The sequence below is a fragment of the Natator depressus genome, chromosome 3 (assembly GCF_965152275.1).
Source record: "Natator depressus isolate rNatDep1 chromosome 3, rNatDep2.hap1, whole genome shotgun sequence".
NCBI classification, from domain to species: Eukaryota; Metazoa; Chordata; order Testudines; family Cheloniidae; genus Natator; species Natator depressus.
This window is the reverse complement of record NC_134236.1, coordinates 202,600,772-202,614,119: the sequence shown is the minus strand read 5'-3', so window position 1 is coordinate 202,614,119 and position 13,348 is coordinate 202,600,772. Positions and strand designations below refer to the sequence as shown.

The 13,348-nt window shown below is 42.2% G+C and overlaps 1 protein-coding gene across 2 annotated transcripts in view; it reads left to right on the top strand.

Annotated features, from left to right (window-relative positions):
- LOC141985502 (uncharacterized) overlaps nucleotides 1-12,104 on the top strand; it is a 28,913-nt gene extending 16,809 nt beyond the window's left edge. Inside the window, exons 4-9 of one of the 2 annotated variants that reach the window (XM_074949702.1) lie at nucleotides 980-1,915; nucleotides 4,693-4,787; nucleotides 6,760-6,927; nucleotides 7,754-7,911; nucleotides 9,935-10,076; nucleotides 11,558-12,104. In XM_074949702.1, the coding sequence (XP_074805803.1) occupies nucleotides 980-1,915; nucleotides 4,693-4,787; nucleotides 6,760-6,927; nucleotides 7,754-7,911; nucleotides 9,935-10,076; nucleotides 11,558-11,637 (1,579 nt within the window). In that variant the 3' untranslated portion in view covers nucleotides 11,638-12,104. Of the gene's footprint in view, nucleotides 1-979; nucleotides 1,916-4,692; nucleotides 4,788-6,759; nucleotides 6,928-7,753; nucleotides 7,912-9,934; nucleotides 10,416-11,557 lie in introns of those variants that run through there. The other variant, XM_074949701.1, reaches the window with a different exon arrangement.
- The last annotated feature ends 1,244 nt before the right edge of the window (nucleotides 12,105-13,348 follow it).

Sequence of the window (13,348 nt, the reverse complement as noted above, 5' to 3'; positions counted from 1 at the left end):
GTTAAGTATTGGGATTCTGTTGCGCTAAGTACTGTAGTTACACTGTTAAAAAGACAGATTACCGTAATCGACTATCTGCCCAAACAGTACGCAGATTTGCTTTGTATAATTGCATGCAGAAAGCAGGCATGTCATTGCATGAAGTTTACACCTTCAATGACATTTCTAATTTGTTTAAAAACCAAACACTGCATATCTTTCCATAGTCACTGTATTGTAACAGTGAACTCAAGATTACGCTGAAGTGATGAATCCCAGTTCTGCTTTCTTATCCACCTTCCCATGCACACGTCCTGTGTGAAAACAATGGGAATTTTTTCCATGTATCTTAGAGCTGAATAGTGCCTTTGCATTGTGGAGAAATCACAAATGGCCTACAATGAAATTCTTAACCTTTCAATTAAAGTGAAACATCGGTTTTGTTGTTTGAGAATCACACACAAAGTGTTTCAGGGTCAAATGTGGCAAATATGTGCTTCTTTAAGGAGGTACTAAGGGTCAAATGCAGTAGATATTTAAAAGTATGCCATTTAGTATTTAATTGCTCTTAATTTAATTAAAAGTAAAGCAAGAGGATGTCAAGTTGTATTTGTAAGAACCCATTTGTTAGACTGAATTTATAGTCATGATATTAATCAGGTAACACACAAGTTTGCTTTAGAGAGAGTCTTTTCCTGATGACCTTCTGGTTTTAAACTTCTGCCAGTCCCTCAGTGTAGTATCCATTGCTAACTGTGAAAGCAAGGATACCCAACGCTTTAAGTAATGCTTCTACAGAATAACTTGCATAAGACACTTCAGTTATCGTTAATTATCTGGTCTCACCTTTCTACAATATTTCCTTGCTCTCTTGTTCCAGATGTTCTACTTGTTTGTGAAAGGCAACATTAAAACGAGTATGAGAAACCCGATTCCTTCGGTGTGCATGCATATAAAACCAGGTGTTTAACCTACTAGGGTTGTGTTCTGTTTTTAACAGAAAAATACATGAATCTGGGCAAGACAGGAAGCTTATGCCAGTCTACTGGATGGTAGTTCCACCTGCAGATAGACCAGATGCAACGTACTGTGAAACCGATATTAGCAAAGAAAGATGGGTTGGGGCATCAGATACTGGGTTGCGAAAAGCTACCAGGAGCAAAGAAGCCATGGACTACGAGGAAGAACCAGGGAGCTCATCTAATGCACAAGTGGATTGCAGCAATGAAGGGGGAGAAAGGAAGGGGCAATATGATGAAGCTGAAGCTAACAGAGAAGATGAAAATGAAGATGGGGATGGGGATGAGGATGAAGAAGAAACTAATGTGAAGGGGGAAGAGGAGGGAGATTACGATGCAGTTTATTCTGAAGCAGATGGTGGTAAAGATAACGAGGATGTTAGTACAGATGATGACGATGACTCCTCTAATGATAAAGATGCTGAAGAAAATGAATCAGGTGAAAACTTTAAAATAAAGAAGGTAACTAAGGCCCGGGTAACTAAGAAGTCTGCCTATGTTATAACATGTGATAAATGTGATGAGCAGTTTGTCTCTCGGAAAAAATATGTGGATCACTGCAAAGATGTCCATCAGTCCTTGCCTGGTAAAGTCTATCAGTGTGATATCTGTAGCAAGTCATTTGCTAGCTACAACAGCTGGAAAGAGCACAGAGCGTGTGTCCATACTGAAGAAAGGCAATTTGCCTGCACTCTCTGCAATGCTACATTTAAAAGAAAGAGAGACGTGAGGACACATTATATGCGGAAGCATGAAGGGAGAGTGAAGCGCCCACTGTGTTCAGTCTGTGGGAAGATTCTGAGCTCTCGAACTGCATTGGTGTTTCACATGCGGACACATACAGGGGAAAAACCCTACGAATGTAGCATTTGTCATTCCAAATTTGCACAGCCATCACAGCTTAAGATCCACACCAGGTCAGCCTACAGTACCGCTTCTCCCATTACTGAACCCTGCATGCACCCTGCTTCAGCACGCCTTCCCTTGGGCGACCCACTGTCCCCCAGTCATTTTTCTGCAGTATCCATGTAATAGAGGAATGCTGGGATTTATGTTGGCCTGTAATATCAATGATTAACAAAGTGTAGTTCTTTTATTTATGTAAAGTTGTTTGTCTACTCCAGGGTCATTACCTCACCCTTGGGAAAGACTTAAAACATAGCAGTACCATTCATACATAGGCAAACATATAGGGATTACTTCCAAATAAGATTGAGCCAGATCCTCAGCTAGTGTAAAAAATGGCAAGAGGGGAAGGATTGTCCAGTGGTTAGGGCACTAGTCTCAGATTTAGGAGGCCCAGGTTCAATCCCGTTGTCTGTCACAGACTTTGTATGTGACCTTGGGCATGTCATGTAGTCTCTCCGTGCCTCAGTTCCCCACCTGTAAAATGGGTACAATAGCACTGCCCTACCTCACAGCAGTGTTGAGGAGAAATACATTAAAAAGATTGTGGATTTGCTTAGATACTTCAATGTTTAAGTGCCTAAGATATATACATAGAAAATGCCATCAAAGTCCCGTTGAGCTCTGCTGATTTACATTGGTATAAGATCTAGCCCAGAAAGTCAGAATTACACCAACAAATCAAGGAAGTTCAGGGTTTGTTTGCATGCCACCTCTTGTACAATGTGCAGCATTTTGACTGACGTCTCAAAACCATGCATGATCTTGCCTATCGTATAGTATGAGCTGGAATGTGAAAACAGCACAGAAAGTTACAGATGCGGGACGTTTGACTCAGAATGTCCTTGTTTTAGCTCGTTTAAAATCAGATTCCACGTGGATAGTCTTAAACATATCGTGCAAGATTTTCCTTAGCAACCTCGCTCTTTAAAAGTGGGAACGTCCTCCTGAGTTAAAGACCAAGGGCCTGACTCTCAGCTGGTGCAAATCAGTTTGTGTGATTTACACATGTTGAGAATGATAGCCCAGAACGCACTGTAGGTGCCTGGAGAGATCTGCTGCTAGCGCAAGGAAAGAAAACACATCCACATTGCTGTCACCACTACCAAAGCAGCAGCCGCCAGTCTTTTGTAAGTTCTGGCTCTTCTCTGCTGTTTGTGTCATAAGAAATAACCTTCAGAGGCTAGTCTTTCTGGAGCCAGAGGGGAAAAAGCAGACCCATCAATAAGGCCCAAGATAACTAAAACTAAAGTAGAATTTTTTAAAAGCCAGTATTTAAATTGAGATCAGTGGGACTAAATCTTTCTGCTGTGCCAATTTACAGCAGCGGAGTATCTGCCCCAGTACGTTCGTCACACTTATAAATAGTGAGGTCATTGATATCTGCTACATGTGAGGTTTTTTTTTCTTCCAAAGACAAATACAGTCTTGATGATAAACTAAAGTAATATACTTGTGTAAATGTCTAGGAACCACATGTTGTATGTAGTGCAGTTGTAGCCAGGTTGGCCCCAGGATATTAGAGAGTCAGGTGGATGAGACCATATTTTATTGGACCAACTTCTGTGGGGGTGAGAGACAAGCTTTCAAGCCACACAGAGCTCTTCTTCAGGTCACCTGGTCTTGTCTGTCTGCACTCACTATTGTTTTCTCTCCTTTGCCTCATTCACCTGCTAAGATAGGCAAGCAGCCCTTTTATTTGAAATAACCCCTGGCTTTATCAGTTCCTGGCTGATCACAGCAAGAGCATACATATACTCTCACAAGGAGTTTATCAGTATCGGGAGCTTCTCAGAGGAGTAGGATATTCGCTTCATCACTCTGGTACATAGGAGCCAACCCTGTGGGGGCTCCAGGGCTGGAGCACCCACGGGGAAAAATGAGTGGGTGCTCTGCATCCACCAGCAGCCAAGCTCCCCCTCCTCGCACGGTGGGGCGGGGACTTTTGGGAAGGGGTGGAATGGGGGTGGGACGAGGGTGGTACAGGGGCGGGGCCAGGGGTGGGAGGGTCGAGCACCCATCCGGCAGAGGGGAAGTCGGCGCCTATGCTCTGCTGTATCGTCTAGCAGCCAGTATAGGACAATAGTATAGTTGGGCTGTCCGTGCTTTAGGCCACAGAGTCTTAGGGCTGATGCTGCTTTTGAGGCACGAAGGAAGAAAAAGAAAGGAACAGCCAGAGGAAAATCTTGCATGCTCCCCTGTAAGGCATTGTAAGGGAATGATCCTGAGCTGGTGTGAGTCAGCCGAGCTCCTTCAGATTAATGAAGCTACACCGACTTACTCGATCTGAGGAGTATAAATGTCTTTACCAAGGATTTTCTAGGCTCCCCCTTCCCCCCCTGCACAATATTCATGCAAAATCCCAAGCATCAGATAGGGTCATTCATTGCAACAGTACACCTTAGGGGCTGCATGCATCTTTGATGTAATATGCATGCAAACCTTCAATTTCCTTGCTGAGCTGAACACATTTATGCCAACTCCCGCATAGAAAATCTAGGCAAACTCTCCGGGACCGTAACGTCCACAGAACAGGAAATTAATTTCAAGAGGAAATGCTATTTAAAATCCCCCCTGTCTACTGAGCTTAATTTGTGCTGGGGCTTGCCAGGGCTGAGCCCTGGAACGTCTAAGCTTGGCAGTTCATAGCCCCGGCACCTCCGGGCTTGCCGCCTCAGTTATGAAAGGAAAAAAATGGCTTGAGCCCTGGCACTTCTTTCATTACAAATTAAGCACTGCCTATCTAGCTGTGTTTTCTCACTATCTCTCTGTGTGTCACTGCCTGTAGGTCTCATACAGGAGAAAAGCCATATATTTGTGAGGACTGCGGAGCTTGCTTTGCTGACAAAGGCAAACTAAATGGTCACAAGAGGACACATACAGGTAGGAATTAAACACTCTGGGCCCCTCCCTGTACCATGCTCAGCCCTTTATTTGGTCAGGTTGAATACAAGTTGTCTGCAGGACATCCCGGTAGAACAGAAATCATCCAAATTCCTAAGCCTCTTGGCAGCAGGGAATAGGTAGGGGCAGGGAAGTGCACTTTCTATTTTTAACTTACAGGAGGTACTTAGATGATGAGGGCCATGTGGGTACCTGGATAGGTAGACATCAGAAAGCCTGTGGGAGATGCAAGACTGAAGAAAGAGATTGGGATAGAGAGAGGGATTTTGGGAGTCATCTGCATAGAAACGGCCGCTGAGGCCGAGTGAGTAAATAGTTAAGTCCACATTGCGAAGAGTTGCAAAGGGACCTCACAAAACTGGGTGACTGGGCAACAAAATTGCATTTATCAACATTGAATTTCTTCTTCCAAATAATGCATGCTAGAAAACATAATGCCAACTATACAGTAGAGCCTCAGAGTTACGAACACCAGAGTTACAAACTGACCAGTCAACCACAGCCCTCATTTGGAACCAGAAGTATGCAGTCAGCAGCAGCAGACGCAGATTAAAAAAACAAATACAATATAGTACTGTGATAAATGTAAACTACTAATAAAAAGGGAAAGTTTAAAAAAAAAGATTTGGCAAAATAAGGAAACTTTCTTTGCTTTTTTCATTTAAATTAAGATGGTTAAAAGCATTTTTCTTCTGCATAACAAAGTCTCAAAGCTGCATTAAGTCAATGTTCAGTTGTAAACTTTTGAAAGAACCATAACGTTTTGTTCAGTGTTACAAACAAACTCCATTCCTGAGGTGTTCGTAACTCTGAGGTTCTACTGTACATACAAAATGATGGGATCTAAATTAGCTGGTACCATTCAAGAAAGAGACCTTGGAGTCATTGTGGATAGTTCTCTGAAAATATTCGCACAGTGTGCAATGGCAGCCAAAAAAGCTAACAGAATGTTCGGAACCATTAGGAAAGCGATAGATAACAAGACAGAAAATATCATAATGCCTCTATATAAATCCGTGGTATGCCCACTTCTTGAATACTGTGTGCAGATCTGGTCACCCCGTCTCAAAAAATATATATTAGAATTGGAAAGGGTACAGAGAAGGACAGCAAAAATGATTGGGGTATGGAACAGCTTCCATATGAGGAGAGATTAAAAAGACTGAGATTTTTCAGCTTGGAAAAGAGATGACTAAAAGAGATGATGTGGTAGAGGCCTATGAAATCTTGACTGGTGTGGAGAAAGTGAATAAGGAAGTGTTACTTTCTCCTTTGCATAACACAAGAACTAGGGATCACCCAATGAAATTAATAGGCAGCAGGTTTAAAACAAAAGGAAGTATTTCTTCACACAATGCTCAGACAACCTGTGGAACTTGTTGCCAGGGGATGTTATGAAGGCCAAAATGATAACAGGGTTCAAAAAAGAACTAGATAAATTCACGGAAGATAGGTCCATCAAGGGCTATTAGACAGAATGGTCAGGGATGGTGTCCCTAGCCTCTGTTTGCCAGAAGCTGGGCATGGATGACAGGAGATGGACCACCCAATGATGACCTGTTCTGTTCATTCCCTCTGAAGAACCTGGCATTGGCCACTGTTGGAAGACAGGATGCTGAGCTAGATGGACCTTTGGTCTGACCCAGTATGGCCGTTCTTCTGTTCTTAATGAGGTCACAAAGGGATACGATGAAGAGGGGAAAAAGGGGTCAGACTCCTGAGAGTTGCCAACAAAGCGTGGTGGAGGGGAAGCCAGTTGAAGACCAAGAGAGCAGAGACTCATGGAAATTGAAAGGTTACTGATCATCCAGGAGAAAGGACTGATCAAATGTGTCAAAGAGAGCAGGAGGATTAGCACGGGCAAAATACAACAGAACATCAGACTTGGCCAGGAAGAGGTTACGGAGGTAACTGGTAAGAGAATTCAGATTGTCTTTTGCTTTTTTTACAGGAGAGCGTCTCTTTAAATGTGACGTGTGTGGAAAACATTTTGCCACCAATGAGTACTTAAAATGCCATAAGCGATGCCACATGGGAGCTAAGCCCTATAAATGTGGTGTTTGTGGGAAAACGTTTGGACTGAGAGCCTCGCTAGCCCAACACAGTAACGTTCATGCAGGTAACAAAGCAAACAGATGTTTTTGGCAATAAATGAGTAGATGCTGGTGGAAGTTTGGATCTGAAATTGTTTGCAAAAGGAGCGTTAGCCTTTAACTCAACAATCTTTTTGATGGGCTACATAAGTATAGTGAGGGGGGAGTGATTTGAAGCCAGAGTTCATACTTACTCATATTTTTTGTAAAGGAAAAATAATTCATACAGTATTTAAAAAATAACTAATATACCCTGCGTTGCCTCCGAGATACAATGTACGGTAGTTGGTTACATTGGGCCAAGTGCAGTTTGACTCTTTGTTCGGAAATTCTTTCTCGAAGACCTTTATCCTGCAAACACTTACACACATTCCTAACTTTAATTATTTGCAGAGCTTGATTAAAGCAATCCAGAGCCCTGTACACTCCCCCAAATGCCCATCCTCCATGGCCATCACACTAGCAGAGGGTGAACTGGTGGCAGGAGCCAGTAGCAGGGTAGCATTCCCCAGAAGAGGGGCCTGATCTGCTTTAGTAGAGAGGATGGGGCCAGGTAGCTACCTCCCTGGTTCTGTTGGCTGTTGCACCTCCTTTTGGAAACACAGGCAGGCCCTGCTGGATCAGTTTCACTTGGGTCACATTTTCAAGCTTTTCTTCACAACCAGGGGGGCTAGAAATATTCATCACATGATTGTGGGAGGCAGGGCTGTTGTGCAAGTGCTTTAATCCAGCATTGCTCACGTAAATAGTCCTGTTACTCACATAAGTAAAGTTAAGCATATACCGAAGCACCTGCAGGATCAGGCCCAAAGGGACTGATCTTCAGCGGTTGTGGGTTTTGTTCATTTGCAGAGACACGTCCATATTTCTGTGAACAGTGCGGAAAAACATTTACTCAGCAAGGAGCTCTCAGGCGTCACCAGCGTATTCACACCGGTGAAAAACCATACAAGTGCAGGGCTTGTGAGAGAACCTTCACAGACATGTCCACCTTACGGAGACACGTATCGGTACGTTGCCTCTCTGCTGCCTTTGTAGCAATTAAACTGCAGTACAGAAGTTTAATTAGGGATGAAAGGGGCAGGGAGCTACATTTCTGCAGCTGGTTTTTTTTTTTTTTAGGTTTTTTTTTTAATTTACTAGGGATTAGAGTTGATGCTTCAGTTTTGATTCCTTATGAAAAATAAATCCTGTTAGGATGAGGGGGAGGATTAGGGTGCTAATTTACAATTACATCAGGCTTTTAATATTATTTATTAGGGTTGTCAAATGATTACAAGAAATAATCACAATTAATGGCGAGATTTTAAAAAATAGTGGCGATTAATCACAGGTTTAATCGCATTGTTAAACAATAATTGAATACCAATTTAAATGTGTTATAAATATTTTTGGATGTTCTACATTTTCAAATATATTGATTTCAACTACAACACGGAATATAATGTGCACAGTGCTCAGTTTATATTATTATTTTTTATTACAAATATTTGCACTGTAAAAAAGATAAAAGAAATCGTATTTCTTGTAACTTACAAATGTAGAAAATTTTTTTGTTACATAGCTGCACTCAGAAACAAAACAATGTAAAGCTTTAGCGCCTACAAGTCCACTCAGTCCTACTTCTTGATCAGCCAGTTGCTAAGACAAACAAGTTTGTTTACGTTTACGGGAGATAATGCTGCCTGCTTCTTATTTACAATGGCACCTGAAAGTGAGAACAGATGTTTGCATGGCACTGCTGCAGCTGGCATTGCAAGGTATTTACATGCCAGATATGCCAAACATTCGTATGCCCCTCAATGCTTCAACCACCATTCCAGAGGACATGATTTGCGTTAATTGCTTGAGTTAACTGCTATTAATTGACAGACCTATTATTTATACTGTTGTAGCACCTAGGTGCCCCAGTCATGGACCAGATGACGTACCAATTCTCAGGCCTGACAGCCAAACTGGTCTTAAAATCCAGTTATTTTTAAACAGCAAAATCTGATCATACAGGAAATGAAACATGAGGAAAGACAAGAACCTAGCTAATGTAAAGCGGATGCTGCTATAGCTGGGTTTTTTTTAAATCACAATTAGAGGTCTCCTCGGGCCTAATTTTTAGGCCCAACCTGGACCTGAACCAGATCTAAGCCCACCCAACCTGAGCCTGAGACCCAAACTGACCCCAATATTTCCTGCGAACCTGAGTCAGCATCACTGTCACCTCCTGCCTGTGGGGCTGGCACAGTGGCAGATGAATGTGCTGACTGCTGCATAGCCTGCTGGCTGCTGCTCCCCACTGTGCTGTGTGCACTATGGAATGAGAGTCACGGCCACTTTTTGGCACACTCACTCCGTGATTGCAACACATGCAGAGCAGCGAGGTGGCAGTGGCCGGCAGGAGCAGGGCACGCAGCTGCCACAGGCAGGAGGAGGAGAACCCACCCCAGCCAGAGACAGTCCCGTTGTTTTCCCACCTGATCCAGACGCAGCCCTTGTAATCAGGTTCTGCTGGGATTGGGTCAGGTTGCAGGGCTCTGATCACAAATGCTGTGGAAAGTGGTTTCACCCTCATACTGTAGATACGAGATACAGTGTCTTACCATTTCTTGAAACTTCAGATGCATTCTCAGAGTTCTGATAGGACACACAGCTCCAGGTGATAAACTGGACTGCGAGCAAGATCGCTAGGACGCCATTTGGGTCCTTGAAGTGACCTCTTTGGGGAGGAAAATCAGGACTGTCCCAATTTCCATTGTTCAAGTTTAGCATTCACCTGTGTGCTCAGAGTCACATTTCTGCCAACACTGTGTCATGGCAGTGGACCTGGAACAGTAAATAGGTCAGAATTAGTACTGTAGAATCATTCTCACATTTCAGAGCCCAGCTAACCCCTTCGCCCATCCCAGTGCAGCATTGGAATGTTAAAATCAACCCTATTCCATTTTGAACATGGTTAATGAAAGTAAAATCTTCAATTGTTTTAAATTACTATTCAGAAACATTTCTTTCCTCTATAATCTTCGTTTTTTCCCCCCCTAGATCCATGACCGGAATGCTCACTGGAGAAGTTTCTTAATAGATCTTACTACCAAAAAAGACCATAATTGGTCCAAAATAGAAACCTTATCAGATGTCTGTATGGGTGAGGACTCGGCACCTGAAATTTGGTCCGTTGACCAAGGTAAACTTTATAAACCAGAAAGCATTAGCATAAAAAAAGCGGAACAGAGGCAATCTAGTGTTAACATGCGAGACGCTGATCACTCCCTTTTATACTTGTAACTCTTATTGCTCTAACCAGAAAACTATAAAATCTCTCGATACACTATGAACGAAAACATTTCAAATCTTTTTTCAATATAGCGGCTTCATTTTTAAGCTATGTGAGATACTCTTATCTTTTTGCAATTGATACGAGATGTTCATTGCAGTTTTTTATCTTGTTATGGTAAACTATTTATGCCAATTAGGTGTTAGACCTATGTACAGAATTTTATTTTTGAAAAGTATCTTGAATATATCACACAGTAAAATACCCATTTAATTAAAGTATATATGTTTGTTTTTGTGTGTGTATCTATATATACATGCACATGCATAATAGTGTTCTTGTAAATTGTCTTTATAATAAAGATATTATGTTTAGAACAATCCACATAAAATGATAACCTATGCTGTATCTAATTTATTTGTACATATTTTATTGTAAAATATTTTTAACTTTCTTGATCAATACAAAAATGTTCAAATATTTGCTGTGTAATGTTATAAACCAACTAGAATGTAGCTGTTTAATGATACAAGTCGGTGGTATATGCTGTTTCCCAGCTTTCGATGGTTCATTTTGTCTTGACACTGTGATATTTGCTTTTAACTCTTAAATATAATTTCTTTGTATACTGTAAAATAAACTTCAAAATTATTTCTTAAAAGGTGATGGGACATCTCTTAGGTCCATATGTATAATAAATAATAAGAAGCTGTGAATTATGGGCTCAGTTTTATAATTCAAAGGTTGACTGAACAACCTTAGATTAAAAGAAATGGTCTTTTGCATGGGATGTAGTTTTATTGGCCTTCTGAGAGGTTGAGCACTCAAATCCCCAGTGGTTTTCATAAGAGTTGTAGATTCTAAACACCTCTGAAGATTACAATCCTTTTATTATTCAAAAAACTGCATATAATATTATTGAGATCTTAAATGCGCCAAAGTCGGGACATTCAGAGCTTTGTTTCCGAGACCAATTGTAACACAGAGCACCATTGCACATCTTTAGTATTTTGTATTATTGAGAATGGTGTTAAATGCGTGTCTTACTACACTGTGTGTTCAGTGTGGGGGATTGAAACAATTGTGCTGGAAACAATACTTTTGAATTGCCTGATTATGGGCCAGATTTATTGTTGATGTAATTCCAAAACCAATGGAATTGCACCAGGGATTAAATTGGTCATATGTTCTAAAATCTCATGTTACATTAATATGATTTTTTAGAAAATGTTTGTGTAGTTGGGGGCAGGGGATTATTGAATTTTCTTGGTTTTGGGATAGGAGCAACTTGATTGGTCAAACTGGGTAAATAATGACTGACAGCCCTGATTCAGCAAAGCACTTATGCACAAACTTAGGTCTCATTAATGTCAGTAGCTAATGCCTTACAGGGCTTGGTCATCATTCCGTCTGGGGCCTTGGTTGGGAACATCAGAGTCAGTGTCCTCACAGAGGTCAACATCTTCAGTGATTGTCCAGCACCAGCTGAGGTGGAACGGGCACCATGTGTGCATGCCTGATGTACGCGTACCAAAACAATTGCTGTACGCCCAACTCACCAAAGGACGGGGAGGCCAAACGAAACACTTTAAAGACACCCTCAAGATAAACATCAAGAGATGTGGCATCGACACCACGCACTGGGAGATAGCAGCCCAGGCTAGGAATAACTGGCGAAGACTTGTCAGAGAAGGAACGTCCACTTTTGAGGAAAATCGCTTTGCCTTGGTCACAGAAAAACGCCAGCAAAGAAAGGAAAGATGACGGTCATGCGGCAGTTGTGGCCCAACCCTGACTTCCAACACCACATGCAACATCTGCCAACGAGCCTGCAGCTCCAGGATTGGACTCCTCAGTCACCAAAGAACCCATAAAAAATAAAACCTGTGAAAGAGATCATCCTTGACCTCGAGGGATCACCAATGATGACGATAGGTTAGGAAACTTTGCAGGAGCATCTTGCCTCTTTAATGTAGAGAACACTATTCAGAACATCGTATGTGGAAAAAAATCACAGCATCCGAATCTATTTAGAATGAGTGCTCTGCTCCATGGAAAATTCCATGCTTTTAATGCAGAGAGCTAGTGTCAGTGAGGGGAGCTCTCATACTTGTGAAACCAGGGTTGTTTGTGTGGCATGTTTTGTGCAGTTTAAACTAGGAGACAAAACAATTGTGTTAGTACTCAGAGGTTTCGAAAGCTTCTGAGAATACAGATCTGTGTTGCCTACATAAAAAAAGACAAAAAAATAGAAATACTTTTAGGCTCCAGGGAAGATGAAAATAGCAATGCTCCTTTGATTGTTCCTGCCCCCTGAAGATACTGCACAAGAGGTGAGCAATGGTGTGAGAAAATACCCAGTAAAGAACTTAAAATGTGAGCCTTCCAGCTCCTGTGCTGCAGAACAGCCCTATCCCTGCTTCTCTGCCTTCTGTCCCCCGACTCACACATACATTGTCTTCTGAGGAGCAATGTACCCCCTTTCTCTTAGTCTAAGATGAGCTGCAGAAAGAGTAATGGTACAGCTCTCTCTGTGCCCTAGGATAGCTCCTGGATCTACCATGATCTTCCCCAAGAGCCCACTGAATAAATAGGATGGACTGATATGACCCTCTCAACTCCTGCTGTTCAGTAGAGTCATCTACCTGGTAAGTGAGGGGACTTCCTGGGGGAGGTATCAGCCTGCTCCTGTTAGGGTGACCAGATGTCCCGATTTTATAGGGACAGTCCTGATATTCAGGGCTTTTTCTTATATAGGTGCCTATTACCCCCCACCCCCGTCCCGATTTTTCACATTTGCTATCCGGTCACCCTAGCACCTGTGATCTTTTTGTTCTGTATCTGCAGCTCTGACATGAGCAAGTACCCATTGTGTGAATGTAGGGAGCACCCACCTCTTCTGCAGATGGGAGTCTCTTCCCCATGCTCTTGCGGAGAGTGCTCCATTGTCTGAATGGCAGCATAGCAATAAGTGCTGGTCTCAGTGTACTCTGATGATTAAACGTTTTCTGCTAGCTGGGGCGTGAATAACTTAATTTGTGGGTGAGTTGGCAGCTGTGTTCTTAAATTTGAGAGAAATGCTATGCAGAGTCCTGGTCATGACTGATGGTTGCCTACAAAACGGCTAATGTTTTGTGAAGTAAGGCTCCTAAATAAAAGTAGCCTGAGAATCAGGGGTACTG